This window comes from Notolabrus celidotus, chromosome 10 (assembly GCF_009762535.1).
Source record: "Notolabrus celidotus isolate fNotCel1 chromosome 10, fNotCel1.pri, whole genome shotgun sequence".
Classification (NCBI taxonomy): domain Eukaryota; kingdom Metazoa; phylum Chordata; class Actinopteri; order Labriformes; family Labridae; genus Notolabrus; species Notolabrus celidotus.
This window is the reverse complement of record NC_048281.1, coordinates 20,240,519-20,262,720: the sequence shown is the minus strand read 5'-3', so window position 1 is coordinate 20,262,720 and position 22,202 is coordinate 20,240,519. Positions and strand designations below refer to the sequence as shown.

The 22,202-nt window shown below is 39.6% G+C and overlaps 1 protein-coding gene across 1 annotated transcript in view; it reads right to left on the bottom strand.

Moving 5' to 3' along the window:
* Nucleotides 1-2,264: 2,264 nt before the first annotated feature.
* LOC117820696 (receptor tyrosine-protein kinase erbB-4-like) overlaps nucleotides 2,265-22,202 on the bottom strand; it is a 415,812-nt gene continuing 395,874 nt past the window's right edge. The window contains 7 exon segments of the mRNA XM_034694572.1: nucleotides 2,265-9,666; nucleotides 9,812-9,934; nucleotides 10,650-10,899; nucleotides 14,685-14,855; nucleotides 15,476-15,573; nucleotides 19,419-19,565; nucleotides 21,581-21,656. Coding sequence (XP_034550463.1) covers nucleotides 8,996-9,666; nucleotides 9,812-9,934; nucleotides 10,650-10,899; nucleotides 14,685-14,855; nucleotides 15,476-15,573; nucleotides 19,419-19,565; nucleotides 21,581-21,656 — 1,536 coding nt within the window. The 3' untranslated portion in view covers nucleotides 2,265-8,995.

Sequence of the window (22,202 nt, the reverse complement as noted above, 5' to 3'; positions counted from 1 at the left end):
TTGACTTTGCATGGGGCAAAGGCTCCAAGATGTCGATCTCGTTATTGGATTTCCTATGATAATGCCATAAAATGTCATCAGCTAGAAAACAGATGCATCTATCATACACAGGCAAGTGTCAGATGTAATGACACCTTATTACTGGTGCTCCTATGTAATTTTCTTGCAAGTGTAAGAGTTTGTGTTTATGCGTATTAGTGGCTATGAAAAAAAATGGCTGACGACTAGAGGTTGTTGTGCTGAGATTAGAGCAACTGTGATGTCAGACTTCTTAATCTTTCTTACCTAAAGGCATAATATGCTGAATGGTAAGGGATGTCTGCAGCCTGCCCTCATCTGGAATAGAATAAAGATGTTATACTGTGACTAGAGGGTACACAACACCGCTATGCGTCATGTGTCTGACTGAGCTACTTGAGAACAGGCTGACATTTGAAATAAGGGGGAGTAAAGGGCCCTCAAAACTATAAGGGCTGCATTGAAGTAGCACTGGATATCATCTTGGGTGTTATAAAGACAGATGGCCAGACGCGTGCCAATCACAGTTTGAAAGAAACATTAAATAGTTTACAGGCACTCTCAGTCCCTTACATCTGCTGTTCCTTCTAAACTACAAGGATTGGACAGTTTGTTAAGAAATGATGAGTCATTAAACAACAAATTAGGCAACACTGAAAATGAAATGCAACCCTTTTGGATTTCCATTGTGCTCCCATTTTGGTAAGCCCAAAAGGTGTACACTTAAAAAGTATCCTGTGGGGTCCAGAGCTCTTTGAAGGAGCTTTTACACTTGGATCGTGAGGAGAAGTTGTCCCTTAATTTGGGCATTTCCATCTTTGGCCCAGGTTGTTGAGATATATGAACACCGCAACACAGCATACTGAAGGGGAATAAAATAAGTTAGCCAAGGTAGGTGAAGTAGATAGCATAAAAAGAGAAATAGGTTAACAATACCATCTCCATCCAATTCAACATCAGCAAAAGGGCTGCTGCTAGCCGTAACAACACAACTTGACAAGAACTACTAATTTGTCAAATGGTTCAGGACTAGGGGTGGGAATCGAAAACCGGATCCGACTTAGAACCGGTTCCAATTGATCAATTCCATCACAATTGTACACCTCAAATGTTATCGATTCTTCTTGATGATTCATTTCCCTTCTTCTTCTTGATGATTCATTTCCCAGCACCACGTCACATCGCGATACGTTGCATTACGTCGCACACTGTGCGACGCAGAGGGGTTCCATGTGAACATGTTTGCGTCGTGGAGGGGAACCCCCGCCTACTTCTCCCCTTTCGGAGTTGGGACGCTTTCCCTCAGGCTTGAGGGGCCACATCCGGACTCACGCGACTGAAAATGAGGCACAGAGAGCGGGTAAAATACCTCCGCGATGACCCTCGGAGGAAAAGCGTTTTTCCTCTCCAATGAGGCCGAGAATGAGGTCAATCTATTGTTCAGTATGTTCAAGTTGAATATGTTCATGTTCATTCTTGTGCAGACATAATTTTGGAAAAAATAAAATGGTTCCTTTTGGTGCGGAAGACTGTGTAGAACTATTTTTTTTCCCCTCAATAAATACTCAGGAATCGTTAGGAGAATTGATAAGGAATTGGATTGATAAGCAGAATTGACAATGGCATTGACATTGATAAAATATTATCAATTCCCACCCCTATCAGGACCAATAATTTTGTGCAGCTTGTCAGACAGGGGGGATTTGTTCTTCTCCTCACTGGAACCCTTGGCAAACTGCTGTCGGAGTTTCTTGGCCTTCATGCGATACAGCTCGGCAGACTGTTGAAATCCCTTCATGTTCATGCCCTTATTTATGTTTGTAAGCTTTTGAATCTTGTTAGTGGTGTCCAACTTGCAACATATATGCTCATATGCCCAAATATTGATGATGCATTTGATGTTGTTACTCCAAATCAATCATGAGGCATTTTGTTGGTAGGCACTAGCTAACGTGAGATAGTGTTTTGGAACCGGCTTCCCTCTAGCAAAGTGCAACCAGTGTGGAGGATATATGTTTACCTGCACCGTGGGAAGAGGAGGCTGTGATGTAATGGCATAGACAGCCGGGCATGGTGTGAGCTTTAACCTGCTTTACAATGTTCCCTTTGACATCATTAATGACTCTTTTATTTTCCAATGGGGCACCAGAGGAACACAGAAGATATGCCTGCTAGGGTGCCAAATGGGGTCCCACACTTCTCAGCAACACAACACTTACAAAGTCTTAAAAAAAGAGAACAAAGTATATGTTTAAATATTGACTGATCTTTATTCATATTGAATTAAAAATATACTTTTGACAGGTTCATGTAACAAAACAGAGGGAATACATATTTAAATGTTCTAGCTCGGGAAATGTGTCGATCAACAAGTGAAGAGAATCTTTGAAAACTGGTAATATAAGACAAGATATGGTATATAAAACTTAGTTCTCAATCATCCTGATGTGTTGATACAAAGCAATGATAATTAATGATAAATCTTATGACAGCCGTCACTTTTTTTTAACTTGTAATGTACTTTTAAACACATACATGGACTTGGAGAGTCTCGCCAAACTGACCCCTTCAACAAATATGGAAATGCATGGTGTAAAAAATGTGAGGGCTGATACCAGAATCATCAGTACAGAGGGCCATACACGTTCAACTGGTAGGCTTGCAACAGGCCTAGAATATTCTGTAGATTATAGGCAATATAAAAACTATACTGTGTAAAAATCAAGAAATCCAGAATTTATATTACATGTATTTGCACTTACATTTGTTAACACAATGCAATAATTCTAGTAGTTAAGTCTACAGCATTGCGAACAATAGCACTAAACCCTAAGTTGTCCGGTCTACTCCCTTCATAAACATCACAAATTGTGCTTGAGTCTTCTCATCATCCTAAATAACCATCATAATCATCCCATAGTTATCCTACAACTGGAAGTATGTTACTATAGTCAGATTGTGCATCTCTAAATAGTTATTTTAATTCAATTATTGTTCTCCCTGATATGGACAGTGGATGAAGCAAACAATTCATCTTCAGGCCTTAAGCATCAGCAACTATCAGTCGGAGTATTATACATGTTTGTAACACTGGCACAAGATAATATATCTGTTTGATGATTTGGTGTCAGTCCTCACATTGAAACATTATTTAACTTCCCAACATATCTTTTAAAAATCTGTATATAAGGTGAAATTTTATGTGGGGAAACATAAACAAATAGTTTATCCTAATGAAGCAAACAAAAAAAAGGTAACCTACTAACCTCTGTACAAGCCAATATCAGTAGTTTAAATGATCAGTCCAGCCTATGCACACTGTCTTCAGTTCTGTCTCTGCCTCTCAGACTTCATTAAACCACTCCAGGGGCTGTAACATGATATTGCTACACCATTCAATCAGTATTGCCCCAAAATAGATGAAGAGCTGAATATCATCTGAAAGTAAACAATGACTGAGCGCAGTGCAAATGGAAATAAAACTTCTCAAGGAAATATATTATAGGTCCTTAAAACTCAAGATATAAAGTGACACTGGTGGATTAACAACATTGATTAGGAAAAGACCGAGAGGAAAGTGGGTGAAATATTATATATTCATCAGTATTGCAACAGCATTTTCAGAGTGTACAAAATCTTAAAAAAAAAATCTCAATAGGTGGGTAATACTGAGAGAATTGTGGAGGGTAGTGATGGTATAATACACGCAGTAAAAAAAAGGAATAATAAAAATTCACTCCTACAAAGTGAGAGAGGTCGAAACACAAAATCCACCAAGTTGTGTTGAAAACACAATCACACAATCACAAGGGAGGTGATGAGGAGGACAAGAGACCCTGCAAGCGTTTTTAAAATCAGAGTTCACTCTTCAAATTACATTTACACTGTATATATATTTATATACATACAGAAAAAGATATTCCCCAAAGAAAAGAAAAAGAAAAGGTATCACTAAAATGTAATGATGCAAGGAGAAATCAAACGTCAGCTGAAAAAAGAAGCATCATTGTCTTATTTACAGATGCATCTGTCCACCTTCAACTTACCTATAAAAATACTATCCTTTTTATTGTATTTTATTTCATTTTTTTTTTTTACAATGGTAAAACTGTTGAGTGACCCATTATTTAAATGTCTTTGTCATTTGGTTAAAAGACAATATTGAATTCCTTTTTACAGTTTTACCATCAATTCAGTAGAATGTAAACTGTGCTTACTCAACCACTGTCATCTAGCCCAGTTATCACAGCATGGTAGAATATACACATATGAATCAGTGTAAAAATTAGAGTATGACAACCATACACAATTTGTTTCTATTACAATGGTAGAATATGTGTTTGTCAGCTGCTTTATGGTTCCCTTTAGAAAATGAGGTCTGGTTTTTTTTTGATGATGCATTGACCAAAACTATTTTTAAATTGATTAGTTAATAGTTATATCCTCTGTTTTTATCCAAAAAAGCAAATCCCTTTATCACTAATGCTATGAAAAACTAGCTTATGCTATGAATCATCAACGTATAATCAAGTGAAATAGAACAAACTCTATAAATACAGTTGCTTTGTCCCAGTTCAGGCCTGGACCCTCCTAAGTCCTCATATCTGGGCCGGATGTGTCTAAACAGTCCATCAAGGGCTGTCCCATTTCAGAAGTCCCACAAATGTGACATAAAAATGAGGTTTGAATTTTTTGAAGCAAGCCTCTACTCAGGCAATTGTGCTGCAGTTTATAACATCAGCAGTCAAGCCATTTTTGCACATGTGGCAATGATATGCAGGTTCAGCCTGGACTTTAGGTCCTTTGAGGGGAAATCATCCGGCCCCTGAGCTGGGACAGACAGTAATTGCTTTTAAAGTTAATTAGAGAACATGTCAGACATAAAGACCATGAAGCTTTCAAGCTGCATATACAAAAACTGTCACCAAATGGCACCCTGAAGTACAAAAACCAGAATAAAATCCAAACTTAGCACACCATTTACAAACTCATGTTAACAAGTGTTTAAAATACAATAAACCCCAAAACAAAGTAGATGCACAAATAAATAGAACTGTTATTATAATAATTAACTGGATGAGCAGTCAGTATGGTGAGGGATTTATTGTTCTCCTTTAAATAAGTACTGCACCTACAGTATGAGGCTTACCTTTTACATTAAAGAAATCATTTTACATGAAACTGTCTCATGTTAACATTTGACCACAATCACTTTCCCTTCCCAGATTGCTTTAGTCCTTGTTCGTATTCACTCCACATATAGCTGCTTTTTGCTTTTTACTGCTTTAGCTGCAGAACAGTGTTTGCTACATACAATTCTATAGTCACCCTTGAGGAGAAAGAAAGAATGGCAATCAGCTTTGGTCTCCTCTGCCAGTTACAGTGCACTTACACCCCCTCCCCTGCTAGCTTTTGTAACATTGATGCATTGGTCGGGTAACATTTCTGGAATGCTAATACCTTAGTTTTAACCCCGCTGCAGGATTACAACCTATTGCCTGTCGTTCAGCGTTTCTCAGCTGATGCTCTGGGTGAGGGGTTGGGTAACATGATTTCCCCACAGAACAACAAGGGAAAGTGGATGAATTAGCATTCAAAAAGCTAAAAGCCCCTTGTGATGCTCGCCGGCTGAGAGTGCCAGCAGGTTTTCTCCTTCAGAAGATTGGCTTTATTTTTCCATAGAGATCCATTACGAAGCCTTTGGGTGCCTCTCCACTGCTGTCATTGCACTTAAACACACGGCCATACAGTAGTCTACAAGCTCTTCAACTAATACCTTATGGGTGATGGTAAAAATAGGCTTACATAACTGACTTTTAAATCTAAAAAATATAGGGAGGACACTTCCATTGCACATATTTACACAAGAAATACACACAAGTGTAAGCTCAAGGTAGTAAACCTGAAATCAGCAGTAGTACTGAGATGTCACATAGTGTCAGGGAACAGATCTAGCATGGCTAATTTATATTAGAGACAGAGCAATGACACTTAAATTGATCAATCAAACGCTACGTACCACACCTACAAAATTAACATTTCAGCTCAGTGCTTACTGTGATATTGGTACTATCTTATTGTAACACTTTAGACTTCCCTTTATGATGTAGCCTACGAGCACGTGCCTCTGCTGGAGCTCAACTGGATGATTTTAGGTCCCCATAAAACCTGAGAGGTGGAGAAAACACTGTGCCAGAGAGACATCTGGGTTTTACCAAAGTCCATCATCAGCCCTGTCCGTCCGTCTGTCTCTTCTCTGCTGGGTATTTTTTAGGGAAGAGGCACAAGGTTGTGTAACAGCAGTTATGCGTTGGTATGTCAGTTTCTAGACATGCACAGCCATTGGTCAGTCTCCAAATTTCATGCTATTTCTCAGGGTAAGTGATATGGATAAATGAATCATGTATGTTTAAATGCTTTTGGTTAAAGGGGCATGCCACCAATTTCAGAAACCAAGTCATGTTTAGTTCAGTTTTCCATCTGTATTAGTAGTGAGAGCGACCAGATGTCTGAAAGTAATCCTATGGTGATGTCATCTCTGCGTGGGCATGAGAATAAAACATTTCACTGAAAAAACTTTGAGAAACTGAAGATGTCGAGTTAAAATTGGAGGTAGAGATAGTTGATTTAAATGAGCTACAGCTGTATTGTGGGAAATGTAGGATATTTTTTGTTCCATATTTGATTTCTGTCTCTTTGAGATAGGTGCAAAACATTTACCAGTACCACTTTTAATCCAGATTATTACAGATCTAATCAATCATAGGTTGTGACATTATTCAAAAATGATTTTCATAACATTTGGCCAGCAGTGTCTACAACAGTGAAGTTAAAAAAGATCATGGGACAATTATCTTTATAAACACTAGTGTGGAAAAAATGTGACATCCCTCTTTAGTTTTAATACAATGTCTGATTAAACATAATGAGGCCTGTGTCGACGTTTTTTCTCCCCTCACTGTGAATTATATTTGCAATATGAGCAAATAAATAAATAAATGGATGCTTAACACAGAATAACAGCAAAGCCATTTGGCTGTGTCAAAACGGTAAGTGCTGTTCAGTTTTCAACTCCAGACAAAACTAGACTTCAGGGTTATTTGATCCAACATGCTAACAGTGCTCATCATAGTTCATTGTGGCATCTGGCAGTATTTAATGAGGTCTTAAAGATGGTCATTACTGGATTCAGAGATATTTCTAATCTGTCAATACACCAATAAGAAAGTATTCTGTTTGCACATAGTGTTCCAGAAAACAAAAGAAGAGGGTCTCCTTGGACATCTTTGACAATCTCCACTTCTAAACCAACAAACCATAACAGACAGAGCATGGCCCTAGAGGTTGGAACTAACTGAGACAAAGTGAATTTATGTTTTAATGACATAAAACATTATGAACACAAATGAGGAGAAAAAAAACCCATCATCCTTGTCTTTTAATGAAGTTGAAAATCTTTCCAGGCACAGCTTGATCCACAGAGCCTTTTTTTCTGAGATTGTGTCTGTCTGGAAATGACATGTAATTGGCTTATTTACTGCTCTGCAGGGTTAGCCTCTTTGCCATCTCTGCAGTGCTCGTTCGTGGCTGGGTGTCTGTGCTGTTTGCGTAAGAATAAGTCTAAGACGAGCTGACAAAGTAAACAGATCCCTGATGCTTGAAGAGAAGAACATAAAGAACACAAAATGTTCTGATCCATATTGTAAAATATCATATTTCCCTTATGTTCTGTTTGTTTGCTCTCCAACCTGCTCATGCTCTTTTCTCTGTGAAAAGATTTGTCCATGCTCAAGCCCCAATTCCATTAGATTGTACATCCCTTGTACTTCAACTAACACTTGTTCTGTCAGTCACAGTCCTGATTGCAGTGATGCGGTGTGAATATAACATTGAGGTGGTTGGTTTGCTGGCTCTTCGGGCTGGATTGATGTTGTTGAAAGAGAAATACAGATGTGGAACAAAAGGGGCATGTCCTGGTTGATCAACCTTTTGAATCCCGTCCTAGCCATGCCAATAATATGTCGAATGCTTTGCACCAGGCACTAGGTGATGTCACAGCTTCCCATAAAACTGCGGTGACATTTACTTCCCTTTTGACCCTTTCTCTGCACTGTGGTACTGACAGCCATTATCGGCACACTCTGTCTTCTAGCACAAGGTCAATTGAGCTTGTCCTGAAGAATATATTTCAAGTGGAAACAGGCTTATCTGCCCCTGTGTGTATATTTACTTATGCATTGATGCATGGTTATTATTGGTGTGTCAAGGCTGCAGGCATGTTAACATGTTTTAGGTATGATATGAACTGTGGTGTGATGAATGTTTGAACTCCATTACTGGTGTAGCGACATGTAAACGTCCAAGAAGCATGTTGGCAGACATGCGAGCCACATCTGGGTTCTTCAGCATGACTGCAGGTTTGCTGGTAAGTCACGACACGACCTCATGTGTATGTCTTGTTTGATAAAACATCACACAAGTAATAGCAATGTGTACATCTAGCTGGTGGGGAAATGTGCTAAAAGGGCATGGTGAACAGTAAGTCATGGGTGTATAAATCATGGCAATGATCTTCTTTTTGGGCTTACCTCAGTTTAATTCTCCCTTTTCTGTTATTTAACATCTCGTTTCATTCTTTCACTGTGTTGTTTTTGTGCCTTTCTGATACTAAAGATGGCAGGACATTGTGCTCCAGAGCAGAAACAGCTTTGAAGAGACGTGTCTACTCACTTTTGTGTCATGGCCAAGGATGGAGCTTAAAAAGAGAGTTTGAATGTCAAGCAAGGCTGCCAGTAACTTTCACTGTAGTCCTTTCGAGGAAAAGGCAGAACCTTTGAGTGAGGATAAAAGAGTTGAAATCAGAATTAACAGAGAGACGTGTTCAGGGAGGGTGCAAGGAGGACTGTCCACCGTCCCCAAATCTCCATTCCCTTTATTCCCTCTATTTATCCCTCCATTGTGCTACAGGTGGGGGTCACTACACCACAGTGTTCCTCTGTCTGTAGGGAGGGGGTGGCAACACATTGCCAGCTTTCATAGCAGCCTCGGACAAATACTCCTGGTTCTCGGCCACAGCCGGGCGAATGCGTCCATTCTGCCGGTAGAAGAAGCGTGTACTGCAGTCCTGAAGGTACTCTGGGTTGTGCATTGAAGACTTCGGGGGTAGACTGTGCTGCCAGTATTCAGGATTGTCAAAAGTGGCCTTCTTGGCTTTCTTATCAAACATGATGGTGTTGCTGGTGATGCCTGAGTGTAGAGTATGTCCTGAATGCCCTGGATGCAGGGTGTGTGATGGATACGAGGGGTGGGGGAGGTGGCCAGGGGGCATAACATATCCAGAGGTGGAGACCGTGTGGCTCGATGTTGATGGGTTGACTGTCTGCGATACTGATTGGGCAGCAGAGGACCCAGGGCCAGAGATGGAGACAGCGCCAGCCAATCCATTCTTGTCCCCAGGGTTGAGAAAGGTATTCAGGTACAGCGGCTCATTGACATACTCATCGTCCCCATGGGTGGGTTGGTTCTTGGGAACAACAGCAGCACTAGGCATGTGCAGGGTGTGGCAACCTGCTACATCAATTGCTGTGTGAGCATCACCATTCCTGCGACGTGTGACAAAGGGGTTTTCCTCCACTGGGTTCTTGTAGTCTGGAAACAAAAAGGCAGTGGTCGCATTAGCTGTGAACATCTGAACAAAGCTCACCTTATTGTTCCCACGGAAATATGGTATCCAATTCTTCTCTCAAGCATTTAACTGACAGACACAGTAGTTTCTGAAAACTCTCAAACTCACCTGAGCTGTTCTTTTCTCTCTTGGCAGTCATATAGCAATCCTGGTCTTTGTCACCTTTTGTTACTCGTTCCGCCAAAAGACCGGTTGGATCAGCACTGTAGCGCTGTCCACTACTATCCTCCCCTACACCATGAGAAGCAAAAAGACAGGAAATTGATTGATCATATGGCAATTCACAAATCCTTTTGACAGGAACGAGTGATGTCTGGGCACAGATTTGGAGTCTAGAGTATTGCATCATTTTCAGTACAAGGAATAAAAAGGGTTAAAGATGAAAATTACCTTTTGACTAAAACTTTTAGAAATGGAAAACTAGTTAAAGAGGAGCTCCTAATATCAGCCCTTGTACATGACATGTCCAGACATAATTATCAGTGGCTGAGTTGAAAACTCGTATGTCACTAACATTATCTAATACACAAACAGTAGATGCGCAATTCATCCCATTATGTCTACTAGAGGCTTGTTTTCACCTTTGCCGACATGAAAGTTTCTTTCTTTGCATTAATGGGTCCCAAAAATATTGTAGAATCAACAGAAGTACAGGACAGCACTGCTGCACTATCTTGTCTAAAAGGTGTAATATTGGGTTCAGTTTTGCCAGACAGCTGCTAGATAGGAGCTTAGCCTTTTGTTCCCATCTATCAAATCCCCGTACTAGTGAGTGGACAACAGTCACAGTACAATACAAATGAGAAAAAGGCAGATCGAGCCAGTCATGAGGGCAAGAAGCTGTTAGCTTCAAGGTTGTTTTCACTGAAGACTTTAATATTGATTTGTAAACAACAGCTGATTGGAGTGACGCTTTGGTACAACTTTTGGATAGCTTTTACTTTACCTTGTCCGGCAGTGAGGACAGAGCCAGCCCCAAGCATACTTGACCGTGGGGAGGCCTGCTTCCTCAGGGTGCCATTGCAGCGAGGGTCGTCCTGGTTGCCCCGGCCAAATCCACCACCCATCTGCCCTCCTGCAGCCAGGTCCTGTGGAGGGAGGCAGCTTGCAGACACTGGTGGAACGGAGAGCACTCTGGGGAGTGTCGCCAGCATATCCTCCATGCTGAAACTGGGGTCCTGGTAGCTAAACTGGTTCTATATGGGGGAAGATGGAAAAGCAAGGACAAAGGGTCAGGGATTCTGCATTAAAATATGATATTTACTAAGAGAGAGGACTCTCTGAAACAAAGTGTACAGCTTTCAAAGCTCTTCTATGAATGGGTAGTTCAGCTTATCCTTGAAGTGAGGAAAACCATGTGCGCTGACGGATTAAGTACAATATGCAACAAACAAACAAATACCAAATGTTGTATAACAATTATAAGCACTGAATACGTACCATACAGAAATGTAAATTATAAAATATGTTTGTGCTTATGGTCCGAGAAATTAGGGATTCCAGTCTTTTGTAACATTTTTCATCAGTAATGTTTGACTGTGACAGGCAGGGGAGATAAACGGCAGTGCCACACAATGATATGGCAGCATGACTGCCAAGGACAATTTAATTAAAAGGATTTTAATTAAAAGGCTCCATGCAGCAAAGTCTTAAAGTAGCCATATCAGCCCTGTCCTGCTGTGTGCATTTGTGTCTCTGCTCATGACAAAAAAAAGCTTTATTAGAACCTCACTGAGTGCTTTATTCTGAGTTATCTCCGATTCCCTTATGTATTCAGTGAGAGTTGTTTTTTTAGCTATTACATTCCCTTGCTTACCTATACTTTCATGATGTCTGAGAAGTCTGTAATCACACCAATAAGACAAACAAAATCTGCTATAATCCTGTTGTTTGAATGCTTTTCTAAAAATATATGCTTAAGATACTGTGAGGAGTTTGTTTCTTTTATGCTGATGCCTCTTCACGATGTCATTGCTTAATGTTTAGTATCCTCATGGCTGACAATGGAGCAAGTTGAAGAAAATACATGTTTTCTGTTGAAGTGTTGTTTTAGATGGATAAACTCAAGGGCTTTGCTTGTTTAAAGAGCAAAACGGCTATGAACAGGATGAATGTTTATGCTGGAATGTGGATGCTCCGCTGCTCTTTTAGGCCATGTGCATATTTACATTATTCATCTTTTTCATGTGATATTTTGGGTGTTTTCTGCCTTTTATTCATAGAGGACAGGACAGTGGATAAAGTTGGAAATGGGAAGAGAGTTTGGAGTGACGAGTGAAAGGGGCCGCAGGTTGGAATCACATCAGGACTGCCTGCTTGAGGGCTACAGCCTCTGTTCATGGGGGTACGACTTAATTACTCGGAACCCAAATGTTATTCTGACATTTACTGGGACACCAGGGTACACATCATGACACCAGGGCTGTGGTGTGTAGCTTCAAACTGGTCTTTCTCTAAGCTAATTAAAACTTATAACTCTGAGGTTTTTTTTCTATTTTATGTAACTATAAATCAATATATAACCTCATCACTCTGCATCCTGCAAGAAGATGTCTTGAACAAAGAAAATCAGTATTTAATGGATCTGTATTTCATTCCTTTGCTTCCTCAATAAACGGATGTGTTGGCAAGAGCCACAAAGGTTGGTGGTGCTCATGGGACGTGCGATCCTCATCCCAGGAAATGCTTCCAATTTGGTTCAAAAGGGTCACCCACATCAGCACAACATGAAACTTCCTTCTGGAGAGATAAACGGCCAGTTTATGGATATCTGGCCTTAGATAAGTAATAAGAATGTAATCTCATCTCTGATCAGCACTTCTGGCACTCATTTATTGTTTCAGTTTACACATTGTTGATGTTTTTTTAGCATACAAATATATACAAAAAAACAAACCCTAACTGTCAGGCCTGCAGTCAAGCTGATTATTAACATTCAAGCATCAACAACAAGGAAATGGTAGCCTCCAATTAGGTTTGACAAGGGTTAGGGCCAGGGTTTAATACCCCCAGTTAGAATGTTTTGCAAAAGAGGCAAGACCGTCAAAACCTTAAAAACACTATGTTTTTCTGTGTGCTTTTTGTCTGTCTCTTACTTTTGAATTATTCCTCTCATCCTCGTACAGTGGTCTGTGTATTGGGTGTGGAAGTATAAGTTGAGTTGTCAGAGCTCTCACTGCGTCAGCCTCTCTTCCTCTTCTCTTGTGTTCATACAAAAAATGGTTCTCAGACAGTAAAGGTAAACTTTTGGCCATAAGGAGTGTTTTGAGAACAATGAGCAAACTGTACTTGTGTGTTTTTGTGTTTCTGCGTGTGATTGAGGAAAACCTTTCCCTGCTATGGTCTACAGTTAAATCCTCAATATAAGGCACTGACATTTGTTTGATGCTAGATTTAAAGTTACTACAATCTTCTACACAACGAGTAAATGCATAAATACAATCAAACTTACAAATGTGGTATTCACCACAATAAAAAAAGCTCCAGAGCTGAGGAGGATAATTTTGCAAAGATGAAAATAAATAATGTGTCACCCCCTGTGATGCACCGTGCAGAGTTGGAAAAGGAGTCATGTCTCTCATTGGCATTCAGCAGGCAGTTTTATCCTGACACACACTCAGGGGGATGCTGGAATACAAAATGGCTGAGTTGCCTGGCTGTGTGACTGGTTTTGTGATAGATTTAAGTCCAAAGATAGACGGAGGAGCTTTGAACAGTTGAAGAACTGAGGGAATCTGGCAGAAAAGGCCAATTCTGAAGAAGGCAATTACCATAGTTTCACAATTGAGACAGCGCACAGAAAACTGACAAGAGAAAGAGCGAGCAACAGGGAGATGAGGGGAAAGTAAGAAAGCTGTGTGAGCTCAGTTTAAGGTCTTAATCGTTTTTTTTCTCCTTGAGCAGGAGAGTCCTGCAGAAGACCACATACTGAGAAAACTCATTTCAACATGGTCAAAATGACTACTTTTACTTCATATTGTCTCCTGCTCCATCATGGTTCAATCACCCTGCTGCTACACTCACAAATAGATCATATATTAAGAGTTTGTGCTATTAAGAACAAGACAATAGACACATTTTCTACAAAGAAAAAACAACAACAAACGAGTAAGAAGCTGGATATCAAGGAGTACGACGTTTTCAAGAATGCATACTCTTGTACAGTTTATCCGTGCATTTTACGTGTTTTATGTATGTCTCTAATCATTTTAAAATAATACTGGTTTTCCAGGGATAACAAGCGTACCATTGTCATGTTGAACAGTACTGGTATTCCCAGTGTTTCAAAAGTGACAAACAAACGTTTTTACCTCTTTAGTGGGACAATGGCAGTCATAGTCTGGCATTTCACAGTGATTAGCCTATTGTTTAGTTTTCCAGGTTACAAGAAAATTATCCAAGCTTTTATTTTGAGATAATGAGATAAATAAATTCTTTTTTTGTGGCGGAAACCAGCTTTGTTGTTGCACAATGACGAAAAAAGCAAGTCGGCATCTCAAAGACGACTGAAACCAACTCATTATCATGCAACAACAAAGTAAATAAAATGTATGGACTCATGTTCTGTTAAGACTTCCGTACTCTTGAGCCTTTGTGCAATATAATTTATGCATTGAACCCCTTGTGGTGAGCTTATTGTAATGTTAGTGTAATGTTTAAGAAGTTTATCTAAAGATAAAGAGTCTCTAAAATGTAGCAAAAATCTATTTGGTGTTCCTTTTTTATCTGTTCCTGTCATAAGGAAAACATCAAAATAGTGATTTTATGTTAAAGAAACTTATTTTGGAGAGAAACATGCAGTGTTAGATAAATGTTTGTCTGCATTAAGAGCCCATTATTCATGGATCCTTTATGAGGAAGCATCAGTGAGAAGTATATATTGCCACAAGAAAACCCTGTTTCAGTACACATATAGGCACCTGGCTATAGTTGAAAGTCTGGAACTACTTATTCTTTTAGGTATTTTGATGAAAGAAAATACCTTGTTGGAGTCGATGCGTGCGCGGGGAGTGTATGCCAGCGGTGGAATGTTGAAGGAGTGTGGCACCAAGTACTCTTCAGCATCCATCAGGTCCTCCAGCTCCTCCTCATCCAGGAGGCTCTGAAAGAACTTGCTGTCATTGGGGCTTGGCAGCTTCATGCGGTCATCACCCTAAAAGAAGTGTGTGTTGATGTTAAGCATACATGGGTTCAAAAATACGCCTTGACATTTAATTAGAAAAAAATGTTACTGTCACACACAGAGGGTTTTTTATGTTTTGATTTGCACAGCTTCAAAATTGTCTTATTGTCATTTTTTTTGTTACTTTATCAGTATTGTTACTTTTTTAAAAATGTGTTACTTGCAAACATTAAGAAGCAAGGTGTTAGTGAATTTGGAAAGAGAATCAAACGCTTATGAGCTCTGTTTTATTAGAAGGCTTTAAAAGTGGATCATTAATATTTGAGAGCTGTTGATAAAGGCTTAGCATTACTGCGTTTTGTAACTTATCCAGGCCCAGTGTTATCATTGTATGGTAAAGAAACATGAGTAACAAGAAGAGTAGTTAGAATTGATGATAATTGAATGCAACTCATGCTAGCTTTTTACGCCAATTATTGATTACCTTAACCTTCCTAACCCTGCAATCATTAGAAAATGACACAAATAACCACAAAGAAAGAGAGGCCAGTTTTCACTTAAATTTGGCTAAACTATTCAGACTTTCTGTTAAACAAAAGTCTGGATTTAATTGATTTCATAATTTATGGCTGCCATCAAAATTAACATACCTGGATGACAAGGTATCTTTGAGGATCACGAGCCATCCGAGTGAACTCTGCAGCCAGCTCCTTGAACTTGGGCCGGCTGTCTGCATCAATCATCCAGCCTGAAAAACAGGTTCATCTTAGTCTGGCTAACATGAGGTTAAGAATACTGACATTTAAACCAGTCAACACCGTATGTCCACTGGTTTATTTTTATGTTTACCGTAAAAAAGAATTGATTTAAATTTGACTTCATTAATGTCCTTGTTTCCCCACAACATGTTATTCTGAGCAGTGAGCCTTTCCCACATCCACATCCCTCAAGAGCATTTCATTGCCTGCCTCTCTGTGAACTTAACTGCACATAAGTAGGAGGAAAGGTGCATACATAGGGTACATGTCAGTGATGATCAAGCGGATCATTTCTGTATTCTTCACACTTTGGTGTCAAGGGTTCTTCCTACGCAGACCATGTCAAATATGTATGGTATGTTTTTTTTTTTTCTTGTGCCATTTGCATAAAACATTCATAATTAGCTGCGGATTGTCTTTGAGTCCTACATAAAAAAATTGTTTATGTTAATCTTAAGAATGTGAGGCTATAGCTGCTGTATAAATGACTGAATGTAAAAGAGACTAATGTTCCCTCCGACCCCACCCACTCATTCCAAGTACATCAACCAAAACTTTGATATGAACACAAGTTACAAAAACAAGCAAGCCTTATTACTCATACAAATACAGAAATGTGATTAAAATCAGCACTTAAAACAAAGTTTCCCATTTCTCAAGGTCTCCCAAGATTTTTCATTCAAAGCATTTTCCATTATTGTTATTTGTTCCCATAATGAACAGTAATATAATTTATAATGAAGTCCTCTTAATTGTAATTCCTTTTTTCCAATCTAAAGATAAGCACTGTTTAATCATTAAAATGGCCATATGGAGTCATGAGTGCTGCTGCCAGCTTCTGTGCTATCACATGGGGATGGTGCCAAAGTAATCATGTGATCTAGTGGTGAGTAGGGTCTGTTCTAAGTATCAGAAGAAATAAGAGATAGACAGATATTGAGAGACTGTGACACAGATTTGGATGTACATGTACCGTATTAACCCAAATATATGACACCCCTTATAATTAGATGGCCCCACCTCCCCAGGAAACCACTTTCTAAACACTGAAAGGGTGCTTTTATGAAGAAAACATGTGTATTCAACTATTATTAAATTATTAAACATAGTATATGTTAAATATGTTATTAAATAATCATGAAACAGACACTGAAAAATGAGACAGTTGATGTTTTAACATCTCTGAATAAAATTGTGCTTCCGATGTCTTAACATTAAATTGTCACATTTATGTGAATGATAAGTCATCATTTGTGTAAACCAGAGGCTTTTCCAGGGGGTGGGACCATGGCCAAAGGCAGCATATCTCCCCTTGCTAATACTTTCAATTGTGACTTTAAACAAGCATCTTTTCAAGTCCCTAAGGATTCATGCTAAGAAGATGTAAATGTTAAAACTCTGTTGGGTTATTTTTTTAAAAAACTACTCAGGAATATAACATATTTTAGGTACTTCCATGTTCGTGGTTTAAGTATGAGGTTTGCTAAAAATGCTATTTATGTGTGCAAACCCATCTACACCCTTAGTGTAAATAAAGCACCTAAGTTTTGGTATACCATAAAAATTTAAATAACCTGCACTCAACTGGATGGATAAACCGTAGCATCGGAGATTTCGGTAGCATACTCATACACAGATCAAGACAGGCTTTATGAGCTTTCTTAGCTGTATGAAACTTGATATATGTGTTCTCTGCTGCATTCATAACCAATAGTTTTAAAAGGAACCATTGTTTTACTAGCACAATGCAAGCTGGGTTGATGACGTGTAATGGTTGTGTTTTGCTGAGCCTCTGGTTTTCGCCGTGTTTACCTGCTGGCTTTCAGGAGCGTGAAAACCCTAATAATGCCACACTATGCTGCGTTTGGGTGTAATTTCCATTCAAAGGGAAACAAGGGGACTGATGTAAGTCTACACAGCTTTCGAAGAGACAAAAAGAGAAGAAAGGAGTGGGAAATTGCTTGTGGACGTACACAACTTCTGAAGGACCTGTGGCTATGTTCTTGCCACTTTATTCCAGATGCATTTGATGCATTTAGCCAACCTACGCTGATGACAGAGCTCACAGGTGCTGCTGTTATAAACAGAGGCTGAAGCCAATGCTGTGCCGTCAGTTTTCGTTCATAAACAGACAAAATGCCCACGGGAAAAGAGTGAAGTCCGCTCCAGGAAACGCCATAGGCAGGAGACGCTGGATGTGCTCCTGCGGGGATTTCAACAACCCGCACCTGCAGATGTAGCCTCTGATGGGGAACCATCGGGCACGATCTCGACCACGACCACTACCACGATCACGGAGGAAGCTGACGACGTGTCCCCCGATCAGTCAACACAGCAGTCCGTAAGTGTACATTGTTCTCCAAATAAGAGTGATGTCGCAACTCAGACGGAAAAACACACATCTGATGCAGCGGTACAGTGGCCAGCTGATGCGCACCAACTTATTACTCAAGACCACGTTTATGCTGCTAATTGTGAAAATGAGCTGAAAAAACTGTTTCAGGAGGACAGTGAGTCTCTGGATCTTTTCCTCTCAGATGATGACTTTTTCAGCAAGGGCAGTCAGCCACTGTACAGTCTGATCCGGAATATAACTTCACAGAGCACCCAGGAATTAAATGCTTCAGCTGACACGCATGAAGAAAAACAGACTGTTGCAACCATGGTGGCCTACGAGTGAAAATATTTTTTCCAGTTTTATACAAACTAAGATATTTTGAGAGATTTTATTATTGTTTTTATATAGCTGATACAAACATTTATCATATAGGAAAATACGTTTTGGTAGCCGGGGTTCCTTTTAAGGCACCTCAGTTGTCCTACTCTTGTGCTACTGTGCTACTTTTCAGATAGAATTCAAGCAAAGAAAATCAGGTGGATGTGGTTCATGTTTGAAGATAAATACATACAATGGATCATCTCTTATTTTAGTGCTTTGTTTCAAGCAATTAAAGCCAGTGTTGGATATGAGAGAATTAATTTCAATCACGTGTGCAGTGCATTATGTGCCAGTGTATGAGTTCTGCATGCAGTGTAGAAAAAAACAGAAGCAGGTAAAAGGCAGGTGACGGTGACCTCTCCCTGCAGAGTGTCTGTGTGTATGCTTGCTTGCCAGGTTGGCTCATGTTCAGGGTGTCAGAAGAGCCAAGGTGACAGTGAAGGCCAGAGGCTGCAGCTAGAGGACGAGGCCAGGGTGGCCCTGGCACGGAGTTCTTTGTCCTGGCAGCACCGGCCAGAGGTTACAATACCACCTGTGACCCCTGGGGGCCTGACTGTGCGACAGCAGTGACCCAGCAACATGTTGGCAATGGGGGTCAAATCCAGCCACAATAATGAGGGGCAAGGATTTCTTGCCACTGTTGCTGTCAAAAAAGCCAGTGTCGTTGGAAATGTGACACTATTGGGAGACACTAAAATGGGAGGTTGGTTACATTTGGCAAAAGTATCATTTTGGCTTTAAGAATTTCATCCTTGACCCTACTCAGACCTTCTCCTACTGAAACACTGTTGTGGCAATTTAAAAAACCTTGAATAAGAGTGTCATTAATGTTATCTGCTTCAGATAAAGATCAGTTGACCCTCACTTCACCCTTAAAATCCATCGACTTTTTACTTTTGAAATAATTTGAGTGGTTTGTTGAGGAATTATTTCAAATACAAGCCAACTTTCAAAGCCCGGTGAAAATGTCTTCTAGTTTAAAATGTTAAATACATGAAATTATCAGACCTTAACCTAAAAATGGCTGCTTTTGAAGCAGTGGCGGTGTATTTTATTCTATTACCTTTTACGGTATTTTATGTCTGCCACTCTACTTACTTACTAGGCTCTACTTACATTTGACCATGACCATGTAAACATCAATGGTGCAGATTGGCGGCTGTGGAAGACGCTCTCCTTTCTCAAGCAGGTCTGGGATATCTCTGGTGGATATGCCATCGTATGGCTTCCCTCCAAACGTCATCACCTCCCAAATGGTCACCCCTAAAAAGAACAAGAGTTAAGAAGTAAGAGAGAGGAACAAAGTACTTAAATGTGAAGACAAAAGGATAAAACCAGGGAAGTAGAGCAGAAAGAGTAAAAATGTTCCCATAGAAAAGAACGAGTAAATAGAGTGAAGATGAGAGGAAATTAAGAAGAGGGGTGGAGAGTGGTGATGATTCAAGAGTGTGAGAAGAGGGGGGTCAGAGAAGAGCCAAGGAAAGATATGGAAAGAGAAGTGAAATAGTTGCAAAGGGAAAATAAAAGACAGACTGGGACAAGTGAAAGAGAAGAAGAAAGAAGAATGAGGAGGAAAAGCAAAGATGTGAGGGAGTAGAAATGATCAGAGGGGATGAAGAGACAGGGGAGAGTGTGAGTAGAAGAAAAAAGAGCGTAAAAAACAAAGTAAAGAAGAGGACAAGATAACAGAGGACAGAAGATGAGTGGGGGAGTGGAACTAATCAGTCTTGAAAGTCATCAGTCAATCTGAACTTTCAGCACTCTTCAGTCTTAATCGTGTTAGTGTTAATGAGCTAATGAGTGGTAAGAAGAGTAAATGCACTCTATAAGATGGTGAGATGGATAATAGCCCACGGTCATAGAGGACCACTGGGACATTGAGGCACTAAACCGTACTCATACTCTTAATCAAACGCACATTATTCTCTTTGATTTGACCCGTCTTGCATATTTTTTGGGAATATTATTAAACTGACTTTAGGAGTCACTGGTGGACTTGTGTGCAATATAGCAATAAGAGAAGATCTACTCCAAGCTTGTGAACTTTTTGCTGGGCAGACTTCCATAGTATCTGCAATCACATATCCTTGTTTTATCTCTTATGTCTTGTTATTATTACTGTTGTTATATTAGTGAGAGCATTGTTATTCTCTTCCTAGAATAATGGCAACTGTGTCTGTCTCCTAAGGCTCTCCTGTTTATTTGTTTTGGCACCATAGAGGTTTGATGAAAGTCACTGCCTTTCCTCTGTCACATGTTGTAAACTTTACTGTTCAGACAACAATACACAAATGTAGCCATGGAAGCGCTACCAATCAAAAAAGAGAGGGACTTTTTAAGTATAGTATAAATAAATAACTTCTAAATCCATACAATAATCTGTAGATTGACATTTAGTGTCATCTTGTTTGTATATTTAGTTAATTACCTGGTATTAAGTAGGATAATACGAAGTTAGCTGGGGTTGATGCAAAATAGAATCTTGACAGGGTGAGACAAGACCCCTCTGCTTCATGTTGGGGTCTTGCCTCTTATCTAGGTGTGGGAATCGAAAACCGGATCCCACTTAGAACCGGTTCCAATTGATCAATTCCATCGGAATTGTACACTTCAAATGTTATGACGTCACGTCGTGGTACGTTGCATTACGTCACAGACTCTGTGACGCAGGACTCCTTCAACCACGAGGAAACAATTCAAAGTATTTTCCTCCAGGCTCCACGTCCGGACTCACGCGGCCGAAAATGAGGCACAGAGAGCGGGTAAAATACCTCCGCAATGACCCCTAGAGGAAAAGTGTTTTTCCTCTCCAAATTTAAAGTCTTTTCATCCAGGCTCGAGGGGCCACGTCTGGACTCAGGCGGCTGAGAATGAGGTCAACCTATTGTTCAGTATGTTCAAGTTGAATATGTTCATGTTCAGTCTTGTGCTGAAAAAATAAAATGGTTCCTTTTGGTGCGGAAGACTGCGTAGAACTACTTTTTTTTCCCCTCAAAAAAAAACTAAGGAATCGTTAAGAAATTGGATTGATAAGCAGAATCGACAATGGCATTGACATTGATAAAATCTTATCAATTCCAACCACTACTCTTATCCCCTACACAATATCAATATATTGTGTTTAGTACAATGAAAAAAAAATCCTCCATTTAATTTATCATTTCGGAATAAAAAATTGTTGTAAATTCAAAAATTTAAATTTCATTAAAAGTTAAATAAAAAAAATAAGAATTTTGTCCAAATTATGCAATTCCCTTTACTAGGAAAGTTTGACTTACCATAACTCCAAACGTCACTCTGATGCGTAAACTTCCTGTAGTGGATACATTCCAAGGCCATCCATTTGATGGGCATCTGACAGATACAAGCATAGGACATCACAATCATGTACAACAAAACATACATATAATTAAAAAATATTTTGCTCCTGATTTATAAGTCTAACATATAAGGACACTGATGGAAGAAAATTTCAGTTCAGATCAAATTTAACTGACGGGACAGGCTTTGTAAACCCCATTTCAAAGAAAAAAGGAATTACTAAATGGAGGAAACAAGGTTTGATGAAAAAACACATACACAAACACACAAGTTCCCTCTGTACTGGAAAAAGGTGGAGTGTATGGTGGCAAGGTCTAGGATGCAGCTTAGCACTGTTATTAGATTTGAAGGCCAATTCTATTGATTACAGTGATGGAGGGTGAGGGGAGGTGAGTGTTGAGGGTAAGTGTGTGTCTTTCTTTCTCTCAGTGGAGGGGATAATACCTGAATACTCAGCACTGACACAAACCATGATAGACACACTTAAGGAGTGTGAGAGAGGATGAAATAGGCTTTCTTGAGAAGAGCTGGTTTGAAAACAAAATTTAAAAAAAAAGATGAAAATGATGAACAAAGCTT